Source organism: Symphalangus syndactylus, chromosome 8 (assembly GCF_028878055.3).
Source record: "Symphalangus syndactylus isolate Jambi chromosome 8, NHGRI_mSymSyn1-v2.1_pri, whole genome shotgun sequence".
NCBI classification, from domain to species: Eukaryota; Metazoa; Chordata; class Mammalia; order Primates; family Hylobatidae; genus Symphalangus; species Symphalangus syndactylus.
Window position 1 is genome coordinate 28,505,265 of NC_072430.2, and position 18,179 is coordinate 28,523,443.

The 18,179-nt window shown below is 38.5% G+C and overlaps 2 protein-coding genes across 2 annotated transcripts in view; both read left to right on the top strand.

The window, feature by feature from the left end:
• PTPN21 (protein tyrosine phosphatase non-receptor type 21) overlaps window positions 1–18,179 on the top strand; it is an 87,394-nt gene that overhangs the window by 18,605 nt on the left and 50,610 nt on the right. Inside the window, exon 4 of the mRNA XM_063645500.1 lies at window positions 17,172–17,341. Coding sequence (XP_063501570.1) covers window positions 17,172–17,341 — 170 coding nt within the window. The remainder of the gene's footprint in view (window positions 1–17,171; window positions 17,342–18,179) is intronic.
• On the top strand, window positions 4,816–5,832 carry LOC129487570 (V-type proton ATPase subunit G 1-like). The gene has a single exon (XM_055288532.2). It carries the CDS (start codon window positions 4,830–4,832, stop codon window positions 5,181–5,183), a length of 354 nt encoding a protein of 117 aa, XP_055144507.1. The 5' UTR covers window positions 4,816–4,829; the 3' UTR covers window positions 5,184–5,832.

Sequence of the window (18,179 nt, forward strand, 5' to 3'; positions counted from 1 at the left end):
CTTTGGGAAATGAAGCGCTTCATAACTAACTTTGCCTGATAAACAAGGCTGACTCCTTTGTCCAGACTATTTGGAGTGCTAAGCTTTGGAAACAATTTATAAACTTCTATCTGTCTTAAATAAAGGATATTAACTCTGCTTTTAGGAACAGTGATTGTTGTTGAATACATGACTAATTAATGTTTGGAGTTATTTGTTTCTTTAGTAAATAACTCCAGACTCCCATACATTTGTAATTCTTTGTAAATTCTATTTAAGGGGTTTTTGTTTGTATGTATGTGTTCTCTTTTGCTAAAAAGAATAATTGCCCATCACTTCCCTCTACTGCCAAATTGCTATTATTAAATAAACCCTTTTCCTTTAATTTGTCATCTTTTAATCTGCTTTGGATTGGATTACCAAATCGCTAAACTCAGTTAAAGTATGTATAAAATAAGAAAAAAAACCATAAAAGAGATAGGAGAAATTTCTTCTTTGTCAAGGGCATATACTTTATAACATTGACTTTAACATGTATTTTTGATTGCTCAAACACATTTTTCCCTATCCTCTGTTCTTCAATTATGTTCACATGAGGTTGCCAGTTAACTGTCAAACGGCACAAAATCTTTTTTATTTTTTTTTTTTTGAGACGGAGTCTCGCTCTGTCGCCCAGGCTAGAGTGCAGTGGCGCAATCTCGGCTCATTGCAAGCTCCGCCTCCCGGGTTCACGCCATTCTCCTGCCTCAGACTCTTCGAGTAGCTGGGACTACAGGCGCCCGCCACCACGCCCGGCTAATTTTTTGTATTTTTAGTAGAGACGGGGTTTCACCGTGGTCTCGATCTCCTGACCTCGTGATCCGCCCGCCTCGGCCTCCCAAAGTGCTGGGATTACAAGCGTGAGCCACCGCGCCCGGCCTAAACGGCACAAAATCTTGACGTAAGTATAGATATTAGGAAATAGAAATTGTAATGAACTCATAGTTAGGCTCGTCTATTTCTGGCTCATTTTTTTTCTTAGACTTAATGAACTGAATTTGTTGTATTAAACATTTTAAAATAGATTGAAAATATCTGTACTTGTTATGTCCTTTCCTGGTTTTGGTATTAGAGTAATGCTGATTTCATAGAATGATTTAGGGAGGATTCCCTCTTTCTCTATCTTTTGGAATAGTGTCAGTAGGATTGGTACCAATTGTTCTTTGAATGTGTGATAGAATTTAGCTGTGAATCCATCTGGTCCTGGACTTGTTTTTTGTTGGCAGTTTTTTTTTATTACCGTTTCAGCCTCAATACTTGTTATTGGTCTGTCCAGAGTTTCTGTTTCTTCCTGGTTGAATCTAGGAGAGTTGTCTATTTCCAGGATTTTATCCATCTTCCTTAGGTTTTCTAGTTTATGCACGCAAAGGCGTTCATAGTAGATTTGAATGATCTTTTGTATTTCTGTGATATTGGTTGTAATATCTCCCAGTTCATTTCTAATTGAGCTTATTTAGATATTCTCTTTTCTTGGTTAATCTCGCTAATGGTCAATCAATTTTGTTTATCTTTTCAAAGAACCAGCTTTTTGTTTGTTTTTGTTTTGTTTCAATTTCATTTGGTTCTGCTCTGATCTTTGTTATTTCTTTTCTTCTGCTGGGTTTGGGTTTGGTTGGTTCTTGTTTCTCTAGTTCCTTGAGGTGTGAGCATAGATTGTCTGTGTGCTCTTTCAGACTTTTTGATATAGGCATTTAATGCTATGAGTTAATATATATTTAATGTATATTTAATGCTCTTAGAACTGCTTTTGCTGTATCACAGAGGTTTTTTGTTTGTTTGTTTTTTTGAGATGGAGTCTCACTCTGTTGTCCAGGCTGGAGTGCAGTGGCGCAATCTCAACTTACCACAACCCCCGCCTCCCTGGTTCAAGCAATTCTCCTGCCTCAGCCTCCCAAGTAGCTGGGACTACAGGCATGCACCAACATGCCTGGCTAATTTTTGTAATTTTAGTAGAGATGGGGTTTTACTATGTTGGTTAGGCTGGTCTTGAACTCCTGATCTCGTGATCCGCCTACCTCAGCCTCCCAAAATGTTGGGATTACAGGCGTGAGCCACTGTGCCCGGCCATATCCTGGAGGTTTTATAGGTTGTGTCACTATTATCGTTCAGTTCAAAGAATTTTTTAATTTCCATCTTTATTTTGTTGTTGATTCAAAATTATTCAGGAGCATATTATTTAATTTCCATTTATTTGTATAGTTTTGAGGGTTACTTTTGGAGTTAATTTCCAGTTTTATTCTATTGTGGTCTGAGAGAGTACTTGATGTAATTTTGATTTTTTAAAAATTTGTTGAGCCTTGTTTTGTGGCCTATCATATGGTCTATCTTGGAGAATGTTCCTTGTTTTGATGAAAATAATGTATACTCTGCAGTTGTTGGGTAGAATGTTCTGTAAATATCTATTAAGTCCATTTGTTCTAGGGTATAGTTTAAGTCCATTGTTTCTTGTTGACTTTCTGTTTTGATGACCTGTCTACTGCTGTCGGTGGAGTATTGAAGTCCCCCACTATTACTGTGTTGCCATCGATCTCATTTTTTTGGTCTAGTGGTAATTGTTTTGTAAATTTGGGAACTCCATTGTTAGGTGCATATATATCTAGGTTGGTGATATTTTCGTGTTGGACTAGACCATTTATCATTCCATGATGTCCCTCTTTGTCTTTTTTAAGTGTCATTGCTTTAAAGCCCGATTCGCCCAATATAAGAATAGCTACTCCTGCTTGCTTTTGGTTTCCGTTTACATGGAATATCTTTTTCCACTCCTTTACCTTACGTTTATATGAGTTCTTATGTGTTAGATGAGTCTCTTGAACACAGCAGATACTTGGTTGGTGGATTTTTATCCATTCTGCCATTCTGTATCTTTTAAGGGGAGCATTTAGGACCATTTACATTCAAGGTTAGTACTGAGATGTGAGGTACTGCTCTATTCATCGTGCTAGTTGTTGCCTGAATAATTTGTTTTTTTCCCCCATTGTGTTACTGTTTTATAGGCCCTGTGAGATTTATACTTTAAGGAGGTTCTATTTTGGTGTATTTGAGGTTTTGTTTCAAGATTAAGAGCTCCTTTCAGCATGTTTTGTAGTGCTGGCTTGGTAGTGGCAAATTGTTTCAGCATTTGTTTGTCTGAAAAAGACTTTATCTCTCATTTGTGAAGCTTGGTTTTGCTAGATGCAAAATTCTTGGCTGATAATTGTTTTGTTTAAGGAGGCTAATATAGGACCCCAATCCCTTCTGGCTTGTAGAGTTTCTGCTGAGAAATCTGCTGTTAATCTGATAGGTTTTCCTTTATAGGTTACCTGGTGCTTTTGCCTCACAGCTCTTAAGATTCTTCTTCTTTTTTTTTTTCTTGAGATGGCATCTCACTCTGTCGCCCAGACTGAAGTGCATGGTGTGATTTTGGCTCACTGCAACCTCCACCTCCTGGGTTCAAGCAATTCTCTGGCCTCAGCCTTCTGAGTAGCTGGATTACAGGTTCCTGCCACCATGCGCAGCTGATTTTTGTATTTTTAGTAGAGATGGGGCTTCACCATATTGGCCAGGCTGGTCTCAAACTCCTTGCCTCAAGTGATCTGCCTACCTTGGCCTCCTAAAGTGCTGGGATTACAGGAGTGAGCCACCGCACCTGACCTTTAAGATTCTTTCCTCTGTCTTGACTTTAGATAATCTGATGACTGTGTGCCTAGGTGATGACCTTTTTGTGATGTATTTCCTGGGTGTTCTTTGAGCTTCTTGTATTTGGATGTCTAAATCTCTAGCAAGACTAGGGAAGTTTTTCTTGATTATTCCCTCAAATAAGTTTCCCCAACTTTTAGATTTCTCTTCTTCCTCAGGAATACCAATTATTCTTATGTTTGGTCATTTAACATAATCTAAAATTTCTTGGAGGCTTTGTTCCAAAAAAGGCTATAGACCAGTATCCCTGATGAACATAGATGCAAAAATTCTCAACAAAATACTAGCTGTTTGAATCTAACACCATATCAAAAAGATAATACACCATGATCAAGTGGGTTTCATACCAGGGATGTAGGGTTGGTTTAATATCCGCAAGTCAATAAATGTGATAGACCACAAAAACAAGATTAAAAACAATATGATCATCTCAATAGATGCAGAAAAGGCATTTAACAAAATCCAGCATTCCTTTATGATTAAAAACCTCAGTAAAATTGGCATAGAAGGGACATATGTTAAGGTAATAAAAGCCATCTATGACAAACCCACAGGTAACATTATACTGAATGGGGAAAAGTTGAAAGCACTCCCTCTGAAAACTAGAACAAGACAAGGATGTCAACTTTCACCACTTCTCTTCAGCGTAGTACTGGAAGTCCTATCCAGAGCAATCAGACAAGAGAAAGAAAGAAAGGGCATCCAAATCGGTAAAGAGGAAGTCAAACTGTCGCTATTCACTGATGATATGAACATATACCTAGAAAACCTCTAAGACTCATCCAAAAAGCTCCTAGATCGATAAATGAATTCAGTAAATGTTTTAGTCTGTTTTCACGCTGCTGATAGTCATAGCCAAGACTGGGCAACTTGCAAAAGAAAAGTTTAATGGACTTACAGTTCCATATGATTGGGAAGGCCTCACAATCATGGTGGAAGATGAAAGGCACGTCTCACATGGTGGCAGACAAGAGAAGAGAGTTTGTGGGCCGGGCGCGGTGGCTCACGCTTGTAATCCCAGCACTATGGGAGGCCGAGGTGGGCGGATCACGAGGTCAGGAGATCGAGACCACGGTGAAACCCCGCCTCTACTAAAAATACAAAAAATTAGTCGGGCGCTCAGAATCACTGCGGCCATGGCTAGTCAGTCGCAGGGGATTCAGCAGCTGCTGCAGGCTGAGAAGCGGGCAGCCGAGAAGGTGTCCGAGGCCCGCAAAAGAAAGAACCGGAGGCTGAAGCAGGCCAAAGAAGAAGCTCAGGCTGAAATTGAACAGTACCACCTGCAGAGGGAGAAAGATTTCAAGGCCAAGGAGGCTGCGACACTGAGATCCCGTGGCAGTCGCAGCACTGAAGTGGAGAAGGAGACCCAGGAGATGACCATCCTCCAGACATACTTCCGGCAGAACAGGGATGAAGTCTCGGATAACCTCTTGGCTTTTGTCTGTGACATTCGGCCAGAAATCCATGAAAACTACCGCATAAATGGATAGAAGAGAGAAGCACCTGTTCTGTGGAGTGGCATTTTAGATGCCCTCACGAATATGAAGCTTAGCACAGCTCTAGATACATTCTTATGAAATGGCATTAAATTATTTCCATATATTATATAATAGGTCCTTCCACTTTTTAGAGAGTAGCAAATCTAGCTTTTTTGTACAGACTTAGAAATTATCTAAAGATTTCATCTTTTTACCTCATATTTCTTAGGAATTTAATGGTTATATGTTGTCTTTTTTTCCTATGCCTTTTGGCTCAAGCAACATGTGTATCAGTGTTGACTTTTTCTTTCTTAGATCTAGTTAAAAAAAAAAACAAAAACACCACATAACAATTCTTTGAAGAAAGGAAGGGATTAAATAATTTTTTTCCCTAACAGTTTCTTGAAGGTCAGGGGCTTTATCTATGAAAAAGTAGTAAATAGTTCTTTGTAACCTGTGTGAAGCAGCAGCCAGCCTTAAAGTAGTCCATTCTTGCTAATGGTTAGAACAGTGAATACTAGTGGAATTGTTTAGGCTGCTTTTAGTTTCTCTTAATCAAAATTACTAGATGATAGAATTCAAGAACTTGTTACATGTATTACTTGGTGTATCGATAATCATTTAAAAGTAAAGACTCTGTCATGCAAAAAAAAAAAAAAAATTAGTCAGGCGTGATGACGGGCGCCTGTAGTCCCAGGTACTCGGAGAGGCTGAGGCAGGAGAATGGTGTGAACCCAGGAGGCGGAGCTTGCAGTGAGCCGAGATTGCACCACTGCACTCCAGCCTGGGCCACAGAGCGAGACTCCATCTCAAAAAAAAAAAAAAAAAAAAAAAAAAATTTGTGTAGGGAAACTGCCATTTTTAAAACCATCAGATCTCATGAGACATTCACTATCACCAGAAAGAGCTGCCCCCATGATTCAGTTGCCTCCCACCAGGTCCCTCCCACAACATGTGGGAATTCAAGATGAGATTTGGGTGAGGACACAGCCAAACCATATCAGTAAAGTTTTAGGATACAAAATTCATGTACACAAATCAGTAGCACTGCTATACACCAACAGTGATGAAGCTGAGAATGAAATCAAGAACTCAACTTCTTTTATAACCACTGGAAGAATAAATAAAATACTTAGGAATATACCCAACCAAGGAGGTGAAAGATCTCTACAAGGAAAACTACAAAACACTGCTGCTGAAAGAAATCATAGATAACAGAAACAAATAGAAACACATCCCATGCTCAGGGATGGGTAGAATCAGTATTGTGAAAATGACCATATTGCCAAAAGCAATATATAAATTCAATGCAATTCCCATCAAAATACCATCATCTTTCTTCACAGAACTAGAAAAAAAATCCTAAAATTTGTGTGGAACCGAAAAAGAGCCCCCATAGCCAAAGCAAGACTAAGTAGAAAGAACAAATCTGGAGGCATCACATTACCCGACTTCCAACTGGACTACAAACCTGTAGTTACCAAAGCAGCATGGTACTGGTATAAAAACATAGGTCAATGGAACAGAAGAGAGAACCCACAAATAAAGCCAAATACTCACAGCCAACTGATCTTTAGCAAAGGAAACAAAAACATAAAGTGGGAAAAGGACACCCTATTCAGCAAATGGTGCTGGGATAATTGACAAGCCACATGTAGAATAATGAAACTGGATCCTTGTCTCTCACCTTATACAAAAATCAACTCAAGTGGGATCAAAGTCTTATACCTAAGACCTGAAACTATTAAAATTCTAAATGATAACATCAGAAAAATCCTTCTAGACATTGGCCTAGCCACAGAGTTTGTGACCAAAAACCCAAAAACAAATGCAACAAAAACAAAGATAAATAGATGAGATTTAAAAAGGCTTCTGCACAGCAAAAGAAGTAATCAGTAGAGTAAACAGACAACCCACAGAGTGGGAGAAAATACTTGCAAACTATGCATCTGACGAAGGACTAATATCCAGAATCCACAAGGAACTCAGACAAAGCAGTGAGAAAAGAACAAATAATTACATCAAAACATGGGCTAAAGACATGAGTAGACAATTCTCAAAAGAAGATATACAAATGGCCAAGAAACGTATGGAAAACTGCTCAACATCACTAATTATGAGGAAAATGCAAATCAAACCACAATGCTATACCACCTTACTCCTGCAATAATGGCCATAATAAAAAAATCAAAGAATAATAGATGTTGGTGTAAATGTGGTGAGAAGGGAACACTTTTACACTGCTGGTGGGAATGTAAACTAGTACAACCACTATGGAAAACAATGTGGAGCTTCCTTAAAGAACTAAAAGTAGAACTACCATTTGATCCAGCAATCCCACTACTGGGTATCTACTAGGAGGAAAAGAAGTCACTGTATGAAAAAGACATTTGCACACCCATGTTTTTAGTAGCACAATTCTCAATTGCGAAAATATGGAACCAGCCTAAATGTCCATCAACCAACTAGTGGATAAGGAAAATGTGACACACACAAACACACACACACCATGGAATCCTACTCAGGAATGAAATAATGGCATTTGCAGTAACCTAGATGGAGTTGGAGACCATTATTCTAAGTGAATAACTCAGGAATGGAAAATCAAACATCGTATGTTCTCATTTATAAGTGGGAGCTAAGCTATGGGGATGCAAAGGCATGAGAATGATGTAATGGACTTTGGGGTTTCCAGGGGAAGGATGGGAATGGGATGAGTGATAAAAGACTACAGATTGGGTATAGTGTACACTACTCACGTGATGGGTGCACCAAAATCTTAGAAATCACCACTAAAGAATTTATGCATGTAACCAAACACCACCTGTTCCCCAAAAATTATTGTAATAAAAATAAAATTATTTATTATGAATATTTCTGATCTTTAAAAACATTTTTTTACTGAGATGAAATTCACATAATGCACATAATGTACAACTAACCTTTTTTTTTTTTTTTGAGATAGTCTCGCTCTATTGCCCAGGCTGAAGTGCAGTGGTGTGATCTTGGCTCACTGCAACCTCTGCCTCCTGGGTTCAAGCAATTCTCCTGCCTCAGCCTCCCGAGTAGCTGAGATTACAGGTGCACACCACCATGCCCAGCTAATGTTTTTGTATTTTTAGTAGAAATGGGGTTTCACCATGTTGGTCAGGCTGGTCTTGAACTCCTGACCTCATGATCCGCCTGCCTCAGCCTCCCAAAGTGCTGGGATTACAGACGTGAGCCACTGCGCCTGGCCACAACTAACCATTTTAAAGTAAACAACTCATTGGCATTTGGTACGTTTACAATACTATCTATTTCTAAAACATTTTCATCACCCCCAAAGGAAATTCTGTATCCCGTAGGCAGTCATTCTCTATTTTTCCCTGCCCCTAACAACCACCAATTTACTTTCTGTCTGTCTCTGTGGATTTATTTTTTTATTTTTTTATTTTTTTGAGACGGAGTCTTGCTCTGTCGCCCAGGCTGCAGTGCAGTGGCATGATCTCGGCTCACTGCAAGCTCCGCCTCCCGGGTTCACGCCATTCTCCTGCCTCAGCCTCCCGCGTAGCTGGGACTACAGGCGCCCGCCATCACGCGTGGCTAATTTTTTGTATTTTTTAGTAGAGACAGGGTTTCACCATGTTAGCCAGGATGGTCTCGATCTCCTGACCTTGTGATCCGCCCGCCTCGGCCTCCCAAAGTGCTGGGATTACAGGCTTGAGCCACCGTGCCCGGCCTGTCTCTGTGGATTTATATATTCTAGTCTTGAACTCCTGGCCTCAAGCAATTCTCCCACCTTGGCCTTCCAGTGCCTTGGGATTACAGGTATGAGCCACCACACCTCCGGGATTTATTCGGATATTTCATATAAACAGAATTATACAATATTTGACCTTTTGTCTTCTGGCTGCTTTTGCTTAGCATAATATTTTTGAATGTCATCCACATTGTAGCATGAACCAGTACATCATTGTGTTTTATGGCTGAATATTCATTGTATGTATACACCACAAACTTGTTTATCCATTCATCTATTGATGGACATTTGGCTTGTTTCCACCTTTTGGTTATTGCAGATAGTCCTGCTGTGCATATGCATATACATGTGTTTCCTGAGCACCTGTTTTTCAGTTCTTTTGGGTATGTACCTAGAAGTGGAATTGCTGGATCATATGGTGATTCTATATTTAGTGTTTTGAGGATCCACCAAACTTTTCCACAGCAGCTGAACCATTTTCTGCTTCTACTAGCAATGTATAAGGGTTCCAATTTCTCTTCACCAATGTTTACTTCCTATTTTTTAAATTATAGCCATCCTAGTTGGTGTGAAGTGGTATCTCATTTTGGTTTTGAGTTGCATTTCCCTAATGACTAATAATGTTGAGCATCTTTTCATGTGCTTGTTAGCCATTCATAACTTTTTTCAAAAAGTGTCTAAGTCCTTTGCCCATTTTAATATTAGGTTGTTTCTTTTTGTAGGTAAGAGTCATTTTATACATTTCAAATAGTAGACCTTTATCAGATACATAATTTGCAAATATTTTCTCCTTTTCTTCTGTTCTGTAGGTTGTTTTTTTACTTTCTTCATTTATTATTATTATTTTTTGAGACAGGGTCTTGCTCTGTTGCCCAGGTTGAAGTGCAGTGGCACAATCATGGCTCACTGCAGCCTTGATCTGTTGGGCTTAAAGTGATCCTTCCACCTCAGCCACTTGAATAGCTAGGACTACAGGTGTGTGCCACTGTACTCAGCTAATTTTATTTTTTGTAGAGGCAAGGTTTCACTATGTTGTCCAGGATTGTCTCAAACTACTGAGCTCAAGCATTCCTCCTGCCTCAGCCTCCCAAAATGTTAGGTTTACAGCTGTGAGTGAGCATGCCTGGCCTGATATGGTTTTTTTGCATGAAAGTTCTAAATTTTGTGTGTGTGTGTGTGTGTGTATGTGTGTTTAAGAGGGTCTTGCTCTGTCACCCAGGCTGGAATGCAGTGGTACAATTATAGCTTACTGCAGCCTTGGTCTCCTGGGCCCAAGTGAGCCTCCCACTTTAGCCTCTTGAGTAGCTGGGACTACAGGTGTGTGCCACCACACCCAGCTAACTTTAAAATTTTTTGTAAAGACAGGGTCTTGCTTTGTTGCCCAGGCTGGTCTTGAGCTCTTGGCCTCAAGTTTCTCCCACTTTGGCCTCCTAAAGTGCTAGGATTACAGGCATCAGCCACTGTGCCTGGCAAGTTTTGTAATTTTGAAATAAGTTTATCTATTTTTTTCTTTGTTGCTCATGTCTTTGGTGTTATATTCAAGCATTTATTCCCAAATTCAAGATCACAGAGATTTACCCTAATGTTTTCTTCTTAACTATTTTACGGGTCGCTTCTTATATATACTTAATTTTTATATATGGTATGGAGTAGGGATCCAACTTCATTCTTTTGTATGTGGATCTTCAGTTACCCCAGCACCATTTGCTGAAGAGAGTATTCTTTTCCCCACTAACTGGTCTTGGCACCCTTATTTAAAATCAGTTGACTGTAGATGCATAGGTTCATTTCTGGACTCTCTATTCTATTTGTCTATATGTCTTTCCTTGTGCCAGTACCACACTGTTTGGATTACTATACTCTTGTAATAAGTTTTGAAACAAGGAAGTGTGAGTCTTCCAATTTTGTTACTCTTTTTCAGTATTATTTTGGCTATTTGGAGCCCCTTGCAGGCACATGTGAATTTGAGGATTGGCTTTTCATCTCTATGAAAAAGCATGTTGGGATTGTGATAGGTATTGCATTTGAATTTGAAGATTACTTTGGGTAGTACTGCACCTTAACAATATTAAGTATTTCAGTCTATGGACATGGGATATCTTTCTATTTATTTAGATTTTCCTTAATTTCTTTTAGCACTGTTTAGTTGTGTTCAGTATATGCCTTTTCACCTTCTTGGTCAAATTTATTCCTATATATTTTGTTCTTTTGGATATTACTATAAATGGAATTGTTTTCTTTTTTTGACATGTACATTGCTGGTATATAGCAGCTGATTTTTGCATGTTGATCTTGTACCCTGCAAACTTGACTGAATGTGTTACCTTGAGTGGGGTGTGTGTGTGTGTGTGTGTGTGTCACGGTTGGAGGGTGGATTTGGAGGATTTTCTATGTCTAGGATTATGTCATCTGTGCATAGAGATAGTTTTACTACTTCTTTCCAGTTTAAATGTCTTTTATTTTTCTTGCCTAATTGCTCTGGTTAGAACCTTCAGTACAATGTCAAATGGCAGTGGTGAACATGGGCATCGTTGTCTTGTTACTGATCTTAGGGGGAAAGCTTTCAGTCTTTCTCCATGGAGTATGATATTGTCTATGGGTTTTCCTAAATGCTCATTGTCATGTTAAGAAGCTCTTCTCTATTCTTCTATTCCTAGTTTTATAGGTGTTTTTTATCGTTAAGGATGTTGGATTTTGTCAAATGCTTTTTCTGCATCAGTTGAGATGATCGTGTGTTTTTTTTCTTTTGTCTTAGTAATATGCTATAATGATTTTGGGGGGTATTGTTTTACCACCCTTGCAGTCCTGGGATGAATTCCACTTAGTCGTGGTGTATAATCCTTTTAGCATGCTGTTAGACTCAGTTTTTTAATATTTGCTTAGGATTTTTGCATCTATATTTATAAGGGATGCCGGTCTATAGTTTTCTTGTGGTTATCTTTTGTCTGGCTTTGGTATTGGGGTAATGCTGGCCTATAGATTGAGTTAGAAAGTATTCTCCCCTTTTCCTTGATTTTCGTGCTCACTCCCCACCTTGTTTGTTTTTTGAATGGATTTTAAATTATTTTGGAAAGTTAATTATTCAGATTCTTAAGGTTGTTATTCAAGATGAGCCAAAAAAAAAAAAAAAATGGTCTTACCCAGGAAAAGTCTTTACCTGATGAGAATTTAATCACAATACTTTGTTGTTCAAGCTCCACCTACCTATTTTAGAAACAGATCATATTATAGTCATAAAATCTCATGGAATCAGGTGTTGTAACTTGATTATGTATGTGTAGAAATTCTAAGAGAGCATTCAATCCCAGGATTATAATGTTACGATAATTTAGTTACCCATATGTATATAAACATTTCTAGCAGCAATTTTAGAAATATAATACCTCCTTGGAGGTATTTAACAAGATATAAATTTGATTTTTGGCTAGCTTTCACTACTTCTTAAGATAGAACTTGAACATTGGGGCAGGTCCCAAAGCAAATACTTTAACTACAATAGTTATGCAGGAGAAAGTCATGTAAACAATCTATCCTTGACAAGCTACAAAGTCAATATTCAAATATCCCAAATCTTAGACTCCTTTATTTAAAAGAGCTAACCAACAAAGAATTTACTAAGCCCACCATTCTTTTTTTTTTTTTTTGAGACAATCTTGCTCTGTCGCCCAGGCTGGAGTGCAGTGGTACAGTGGCATGCTCTCGGCTCACTTCTGCCTCCTGGGTTCAAGCAATTCTCTTGTCTCAGCCTCCTAAGTAGCTGGGATTACAGGCACCCTCCACCATACCTGGCTAATTTTTTGTATTTTTAGTAGAGATGGAGTTTCACCATGTTGGCCAGGCCAGTCTCGAACTCCTGACCTCAAGTGATCCGCTGGCCTCAGCCTCCCAAAGTGCTGGGATTACAGGCACAATCCACCATGCCTGGCCTAAGCCCACCATTCTTTTCAGCTGTTTGTACCTTTAGATAAAGTTCTTGCTACTCTCTTCTATGGTCTATAATTTGTGAAAAACTAATTATGATGCAATTTCAACAAATGTATTTGTTCAGTTCTATTTGATTTTCTAATTTATGTTGCATGAGTAATAGATGCACTGATAAAGTTAGCATATTTTAACAGTTTTCCTTTCAGAATGTGCTTTTTAACAGAATGCTAGCAGATTGTTCAGCTGTTATTTTTTTTAATTATATTACAGTCTATTCACAAAAGGTACAACCACAAATTATACAATAAACCAGAAATTTTATAATTCTGTTTTTGTATTTGGAATAGTCTACAGTCCAACTGTATTTAAAGGGAAAGTTAATGTATTCAAAGGGTATTTTTAAGACCTTTTCATTTTGGTTAAAAATGATGACATACAGCCAGGCGCGGTGGCTCACGCCTGTAATCCCAGCACTTTGGGAGGCTGAGGCGGGCAGATCATGAAGTCAGGAGTTCGAGACCATCTTGGCCAACATGGTGAAACGCCATCTCTACTAAAAAATGCCAAAAAAAAAAAAAAAAAAGAAAGCCGGGCGTGGTGGCGGGTGCCTGTAATCCTAGCTACTTGGGAGGCTGAGGCAGGAGAATCACTTGAAACTGGAAGGCAGAGGTTGCAGTGAGCTGAGATTGCACCATTGCACTCTAGCCTGGGCAACAAGAGTGAAACTCCGTCTCAAAAAAAAAAAAAAATGACGTACCGTTAACTACCAAAACAGTTTTAGATCCTAAAAGATTCCTAATCTGGGATTATAGACCAAATGTGGTACATTCAGTCCAAAACTTGTGTTCTAAGATGGAACAGAAAACAAACATAGTAACAGAAATGTATTTTGTTGTAATCAAATACATGTAGGTAATTTTAAAAGTCTTTTGAGGAGAGGAGTCAATAATTGATTTTGTTGGTGGTGGAGAGAATGGGTGAAACTAAATAATATTTTTTAAAATATAGTGGTTTTCAGGCTGGTACAGTGGCACACTCCTGTAATCCCAGCACTTTGGGAAGCTGAGATGGAAAGATCACTTGAAGCCAGGAGTTTAAGATCAGCCTGGGCAACATAGTGAGACCCTCTCTTGACCAAAAAAAAAAAAAAAAAATTAGCCTGGTGTGGTGGCATGCACCTGTTGTCTAGCTACTTAGGAGGTTGGGGCGGAAGAATCACTTGAGCCTGGGAGTTCGAAGTTGCAGTGAGCTGTGATCATGTCAGTACACTCCCGCCTGAGTGATAGAGTGAGACTCTCTCTCAAAAAATAAAATATAATGGTTTTCTAATAGGAAAATGTACTTACGTAGTTTTCCCTTATCCAGTCCTCATGATAGGATTGTGAGGGAGATATTACTTTATTTTACACTTGAGAAAACCAAATTGGATTGATTGACTTTATTATTTCACTCCTGGTAAGTTAACTGTTGGAAATCAAACTCAGAACTTTGGACTTAAGCATCAAGCTCTTTCTATTAAACCAGATTTTTGTTTTCTATAAGTTGCAGTTTTAAAAAAGAAAAGAACAGTACTTGTTTTCTATAAATGTATGATACATATTCTATGCTTACAGATAATAAGCAATTCATTTTAAAATGCCATAACTTCAGAATATAATTAACAGTGGGACTTGGCCTTTCAGATATATTACAGTGTGCTTGGATTTTCAAAAATTTTATTTGCATGCAGCTTGTCAAGAATTTTTTTTTTAAGGCAGGGCCTCACTTTGTTACCCAGGCTGGAGTGCAGTAGTGCAGTCTTAGCTGACCGCAGCTTCTGTCTACCTCCTGGGTTCAAATGATCAGCCTGCCAAGTAGATGAGACTACAGGTGCACGCTACCACGTCTGGCTAATTTTTTTTTTTTTTTGCAGAGACAGTGTTTCGTCATGTTGCCCAGATTGGTCTCAAACTCCTGGGCTCAAGAAATCTTCCCACTTCAGCCTCCTAAAATGCTGGCATTCCGGGTGTGTGCCACCACGCCCAGCTATAGATAAGGTTTTATATAACTTTCTCTTGCATAACTTTGGAGGAGCAGTGTAGTGTAGTACAAAGTTATCAAACTTTAAAGGACAAGAGAAATACCTAGGAGATTAACAGCTTTTTAGGGCCCAAGAAACCCTCTAGGTACTTCTGGTAGAGGTAGTCCAGGGACAATACTTGGGGGAAACACTGGCTTTGAGGTTTTACACAGATAAAAATACCTACTTCATAAATTAGTGATGGTGATTTAATCTATGGTATCTCTACAGTTCTTGGAATAGAACCTGGTACATAGGAAATGTTCAAAATATTCCATTCTTGTGTGGTGACTTGGGTGGCAACTAAGAAGCAAGAGAATATTCCTTCTTTACATTCAACAAAATTTATTGAATTCCAGCAGTATTCTAGGGATTTGTGGATATAGGGGAAAATGCGCACATTCTTCACTCTTGTTGAATTTATTTGATGAACTCATTTTAAAGGTATAGTTCTTACCTTGTTAAAAATAATAAAATGACTATTGAGCGCATGTTTGCATAATCTTTTCCCTTGCAAATTAAAGTTTATTTTTTACTTGAATGAGGATTGCAGGTCAAAGAAATGCCCTTTTATTTCTTAGTTTTCTTGTTGCTTTAAATCTATACTATCCAATACAGTAGCCACTAGATACTTGCAGCTATTTAAGTCAATTAAAATTGTATAATATTAAAAATACAGCTCCTCGGTGGCACTACCACATTTCAAGTACTCAGTAGCCACATGTGGCTGGTGGCTGCTTTATTGGACATTGCAGATGTAGATCATTTCCATCATCACACTAAGTTCTCTTGGGACAGCGTTATTCTGGAGTGTACAACTACAAAGCAGTGATTTTCCAATTGTCTTAATCTGTAGATTGATTTTGAAGCAAGTATTAGCAGTGGCTTCAGGCTGTCATTTCAGCTCATAGGTGCATTAATACCCTTTCAGGTTGAACAGGCCCAGGGCTAGTATTGATTTATCTTAACAGTTTCATTTCACAGCAAGTGAGATCTAAATGCTAAGACATCCGGGCATTTTCTTTAAACTTCTGAGTAATACACTAACGTTATTTTGCTGCATTAGTCATAGCTTTTCTCATGCACTCTGTGTGTGTGTGTGTGTGTGTGTGTGTGTGTGTGTGTGTGTGTGTGTAGAGAGAGAGAATTCACCTTCACAGCATTATAATTGTTTTAAATGTGCATCTAATGAAATTTTGGGGACGAAGGGGTAAAGAAGAGTTGGAATTGCATCTGAATACTAGAACTGAATACTAGAATCCATGGTACTTACATGAAATAATTTCTTTTATAGAAACCAAAACTAAGAGTAGTGAAAAGTTGGTTTAACACTGTTTACTCAGCATTCTACTGGGTAGAACCCCAGTTACGATTATTTAAAAATATTAATTATGAGGCTGGGTGCGGTGGCTCATGCCTATAATCCTAGCACTTTGGGAGGCCAAGGTGGGCGGATCAACTGAGGTCAGGAGTTTGAGACCAGCCTGACCAACATGGTAAAACCCTGTCTCTACTAAAAATACAAAAAATTAGCTGGGTGTGATGGTGCATGCTATAATCTTGGCTATTCTGGAGGTTGAGGCAGGAGAATGACTTCAACCTGGGAGGCGGAGGTTGCGGTGAGCTGAGATTGCGCCACTGCACTGTAGCCTGGGCAACAGAGTGAGAATCTATCTCAAAAAAAAAAAAAAAAAAAAAAAAAAAAAAAAATATATATATATATATATATATATATACACACACACACACACGTACATGTATATACATATGTGTATATGTGTATATATACGTATATATACATATGTGTGTGTATGTGTATATGTATATATGTATATATACGTGTATATACGCATGTGTATACGTGTGTATACGCGTGTGTATATACATATATATGATAAAGTTAGCGTTTTAGTAATTGAAAAACCGAGGATAAATTCTTCTGTATTTTTGTTGTTGTTAAAATCTGCATATAAAATTGAGTAGCACCCACTACATTCCAATGTCTAGGTCGTGATTGTATTTTTTTGGTTCAGAGTTCAGTAAATGATAAGCAAGTGCAGTGGAGTTTTTGCCTCTGTTTTGTGAATATGAGTAGCTATTTACAGATAGGTCTTACCTCCTTTTTTTCCTTCAGTTTTTGCTATTGTTCTTCTCTGAGAAGAAAGACAGTAAGAGACTGCTGTCATTTGGTCACAGGTCAGGGATTAGTGCAACTGAAGTCATTGAAATCCTTTGGTATGTTATTGCCTCCTTCAGTGACCTTCTGTCTTTCCAGGTCACTTACTTCAGCCTCTGGTACTACAACAAGCAAAATCAGCGCCGGTGGGTAGATTTGGAAAAACCTTTGAAGAAGCAGCTGGATAAATATGCATTGGAACCTACCATCTATTTTGGAGTGGTGTTTTATGTGCCTTCAGTTTCTCAGCTGCAGCAGGAGATTACCAGGTGAGAAATTACATGCCGTTTGTTTTTAGGAAATAGTCTAGTGAGATGTAAAAAGTGAAACTAAGGTTGAAGTCAGAAGATAAGTTTGAAACTTTGCCCTCTCGCCCCACATTTTTAGCCACAGTATTACAAAGAGATTCTCATATGTGGCATGTCAGAGTGTTTTACTACATGTTGGGTAACTTATGGGTTCACTAGGCACAAAGGAATAATTAAAGGGAAAAATGATGGATTTACCCTATCTGGGAACTCTTCTTGTAGTGATGTTACCTTTAATGTTTTTGTTGTTTTGTTTCTGATCTTTTGTAACAAGGAAAGGAGAGAAGAGATTTTAGAAAATTAGTCACAAAATCTGTCTTCATTCCTCAAGGAAATGTGCTGAAAGGCTCCTAGAATTCTCTGCCTCTAGCTGTATTCTGTAGACAGCTTGGGGAGGGAGTACAGAGGAGAGGGAGGGAAGTGTTTAAGATCAGGAAATTTTGGCCAATAAGTGCACTGAATAGGGACAAAAGCAGAAAGGGGAAGATGATATTAAGGAGCAGAATAGAGGAACTAAGTGTTCTTATTCTTTTTCCCTCTGAAGACAACGAAAAAAGGAATACAATTTGAGTTCCTGAGCCTGCCTTTCAAAGTTCTCTGAATCCCATCACTACCTTACCTTTTTAACCCTATTTAATGTTACTTTTGAACGTTAAATATGTTCAAAAATGAAGTAGCTGTGCTACTTCAAGGGCCCGAAAAACATGCTGCATGCCCTTTCATCTTTGTGTCCTAGATCTTTCTCTCATATGTATTTACTGGAATCCTGTTTGCCTCCTGAGTTGTGGTTCAGAAGGTA

Bases quoted from the DNA above. Each gene is read 5' to 3' on its own strand.
- LOC129487570 (XM_055288532.2), top strand. From the start codon at position 4,830: ATGGCTAGTCAGTCGCAGGGGATTCAGCAGCTGCTGCAGGCTGAGAAG.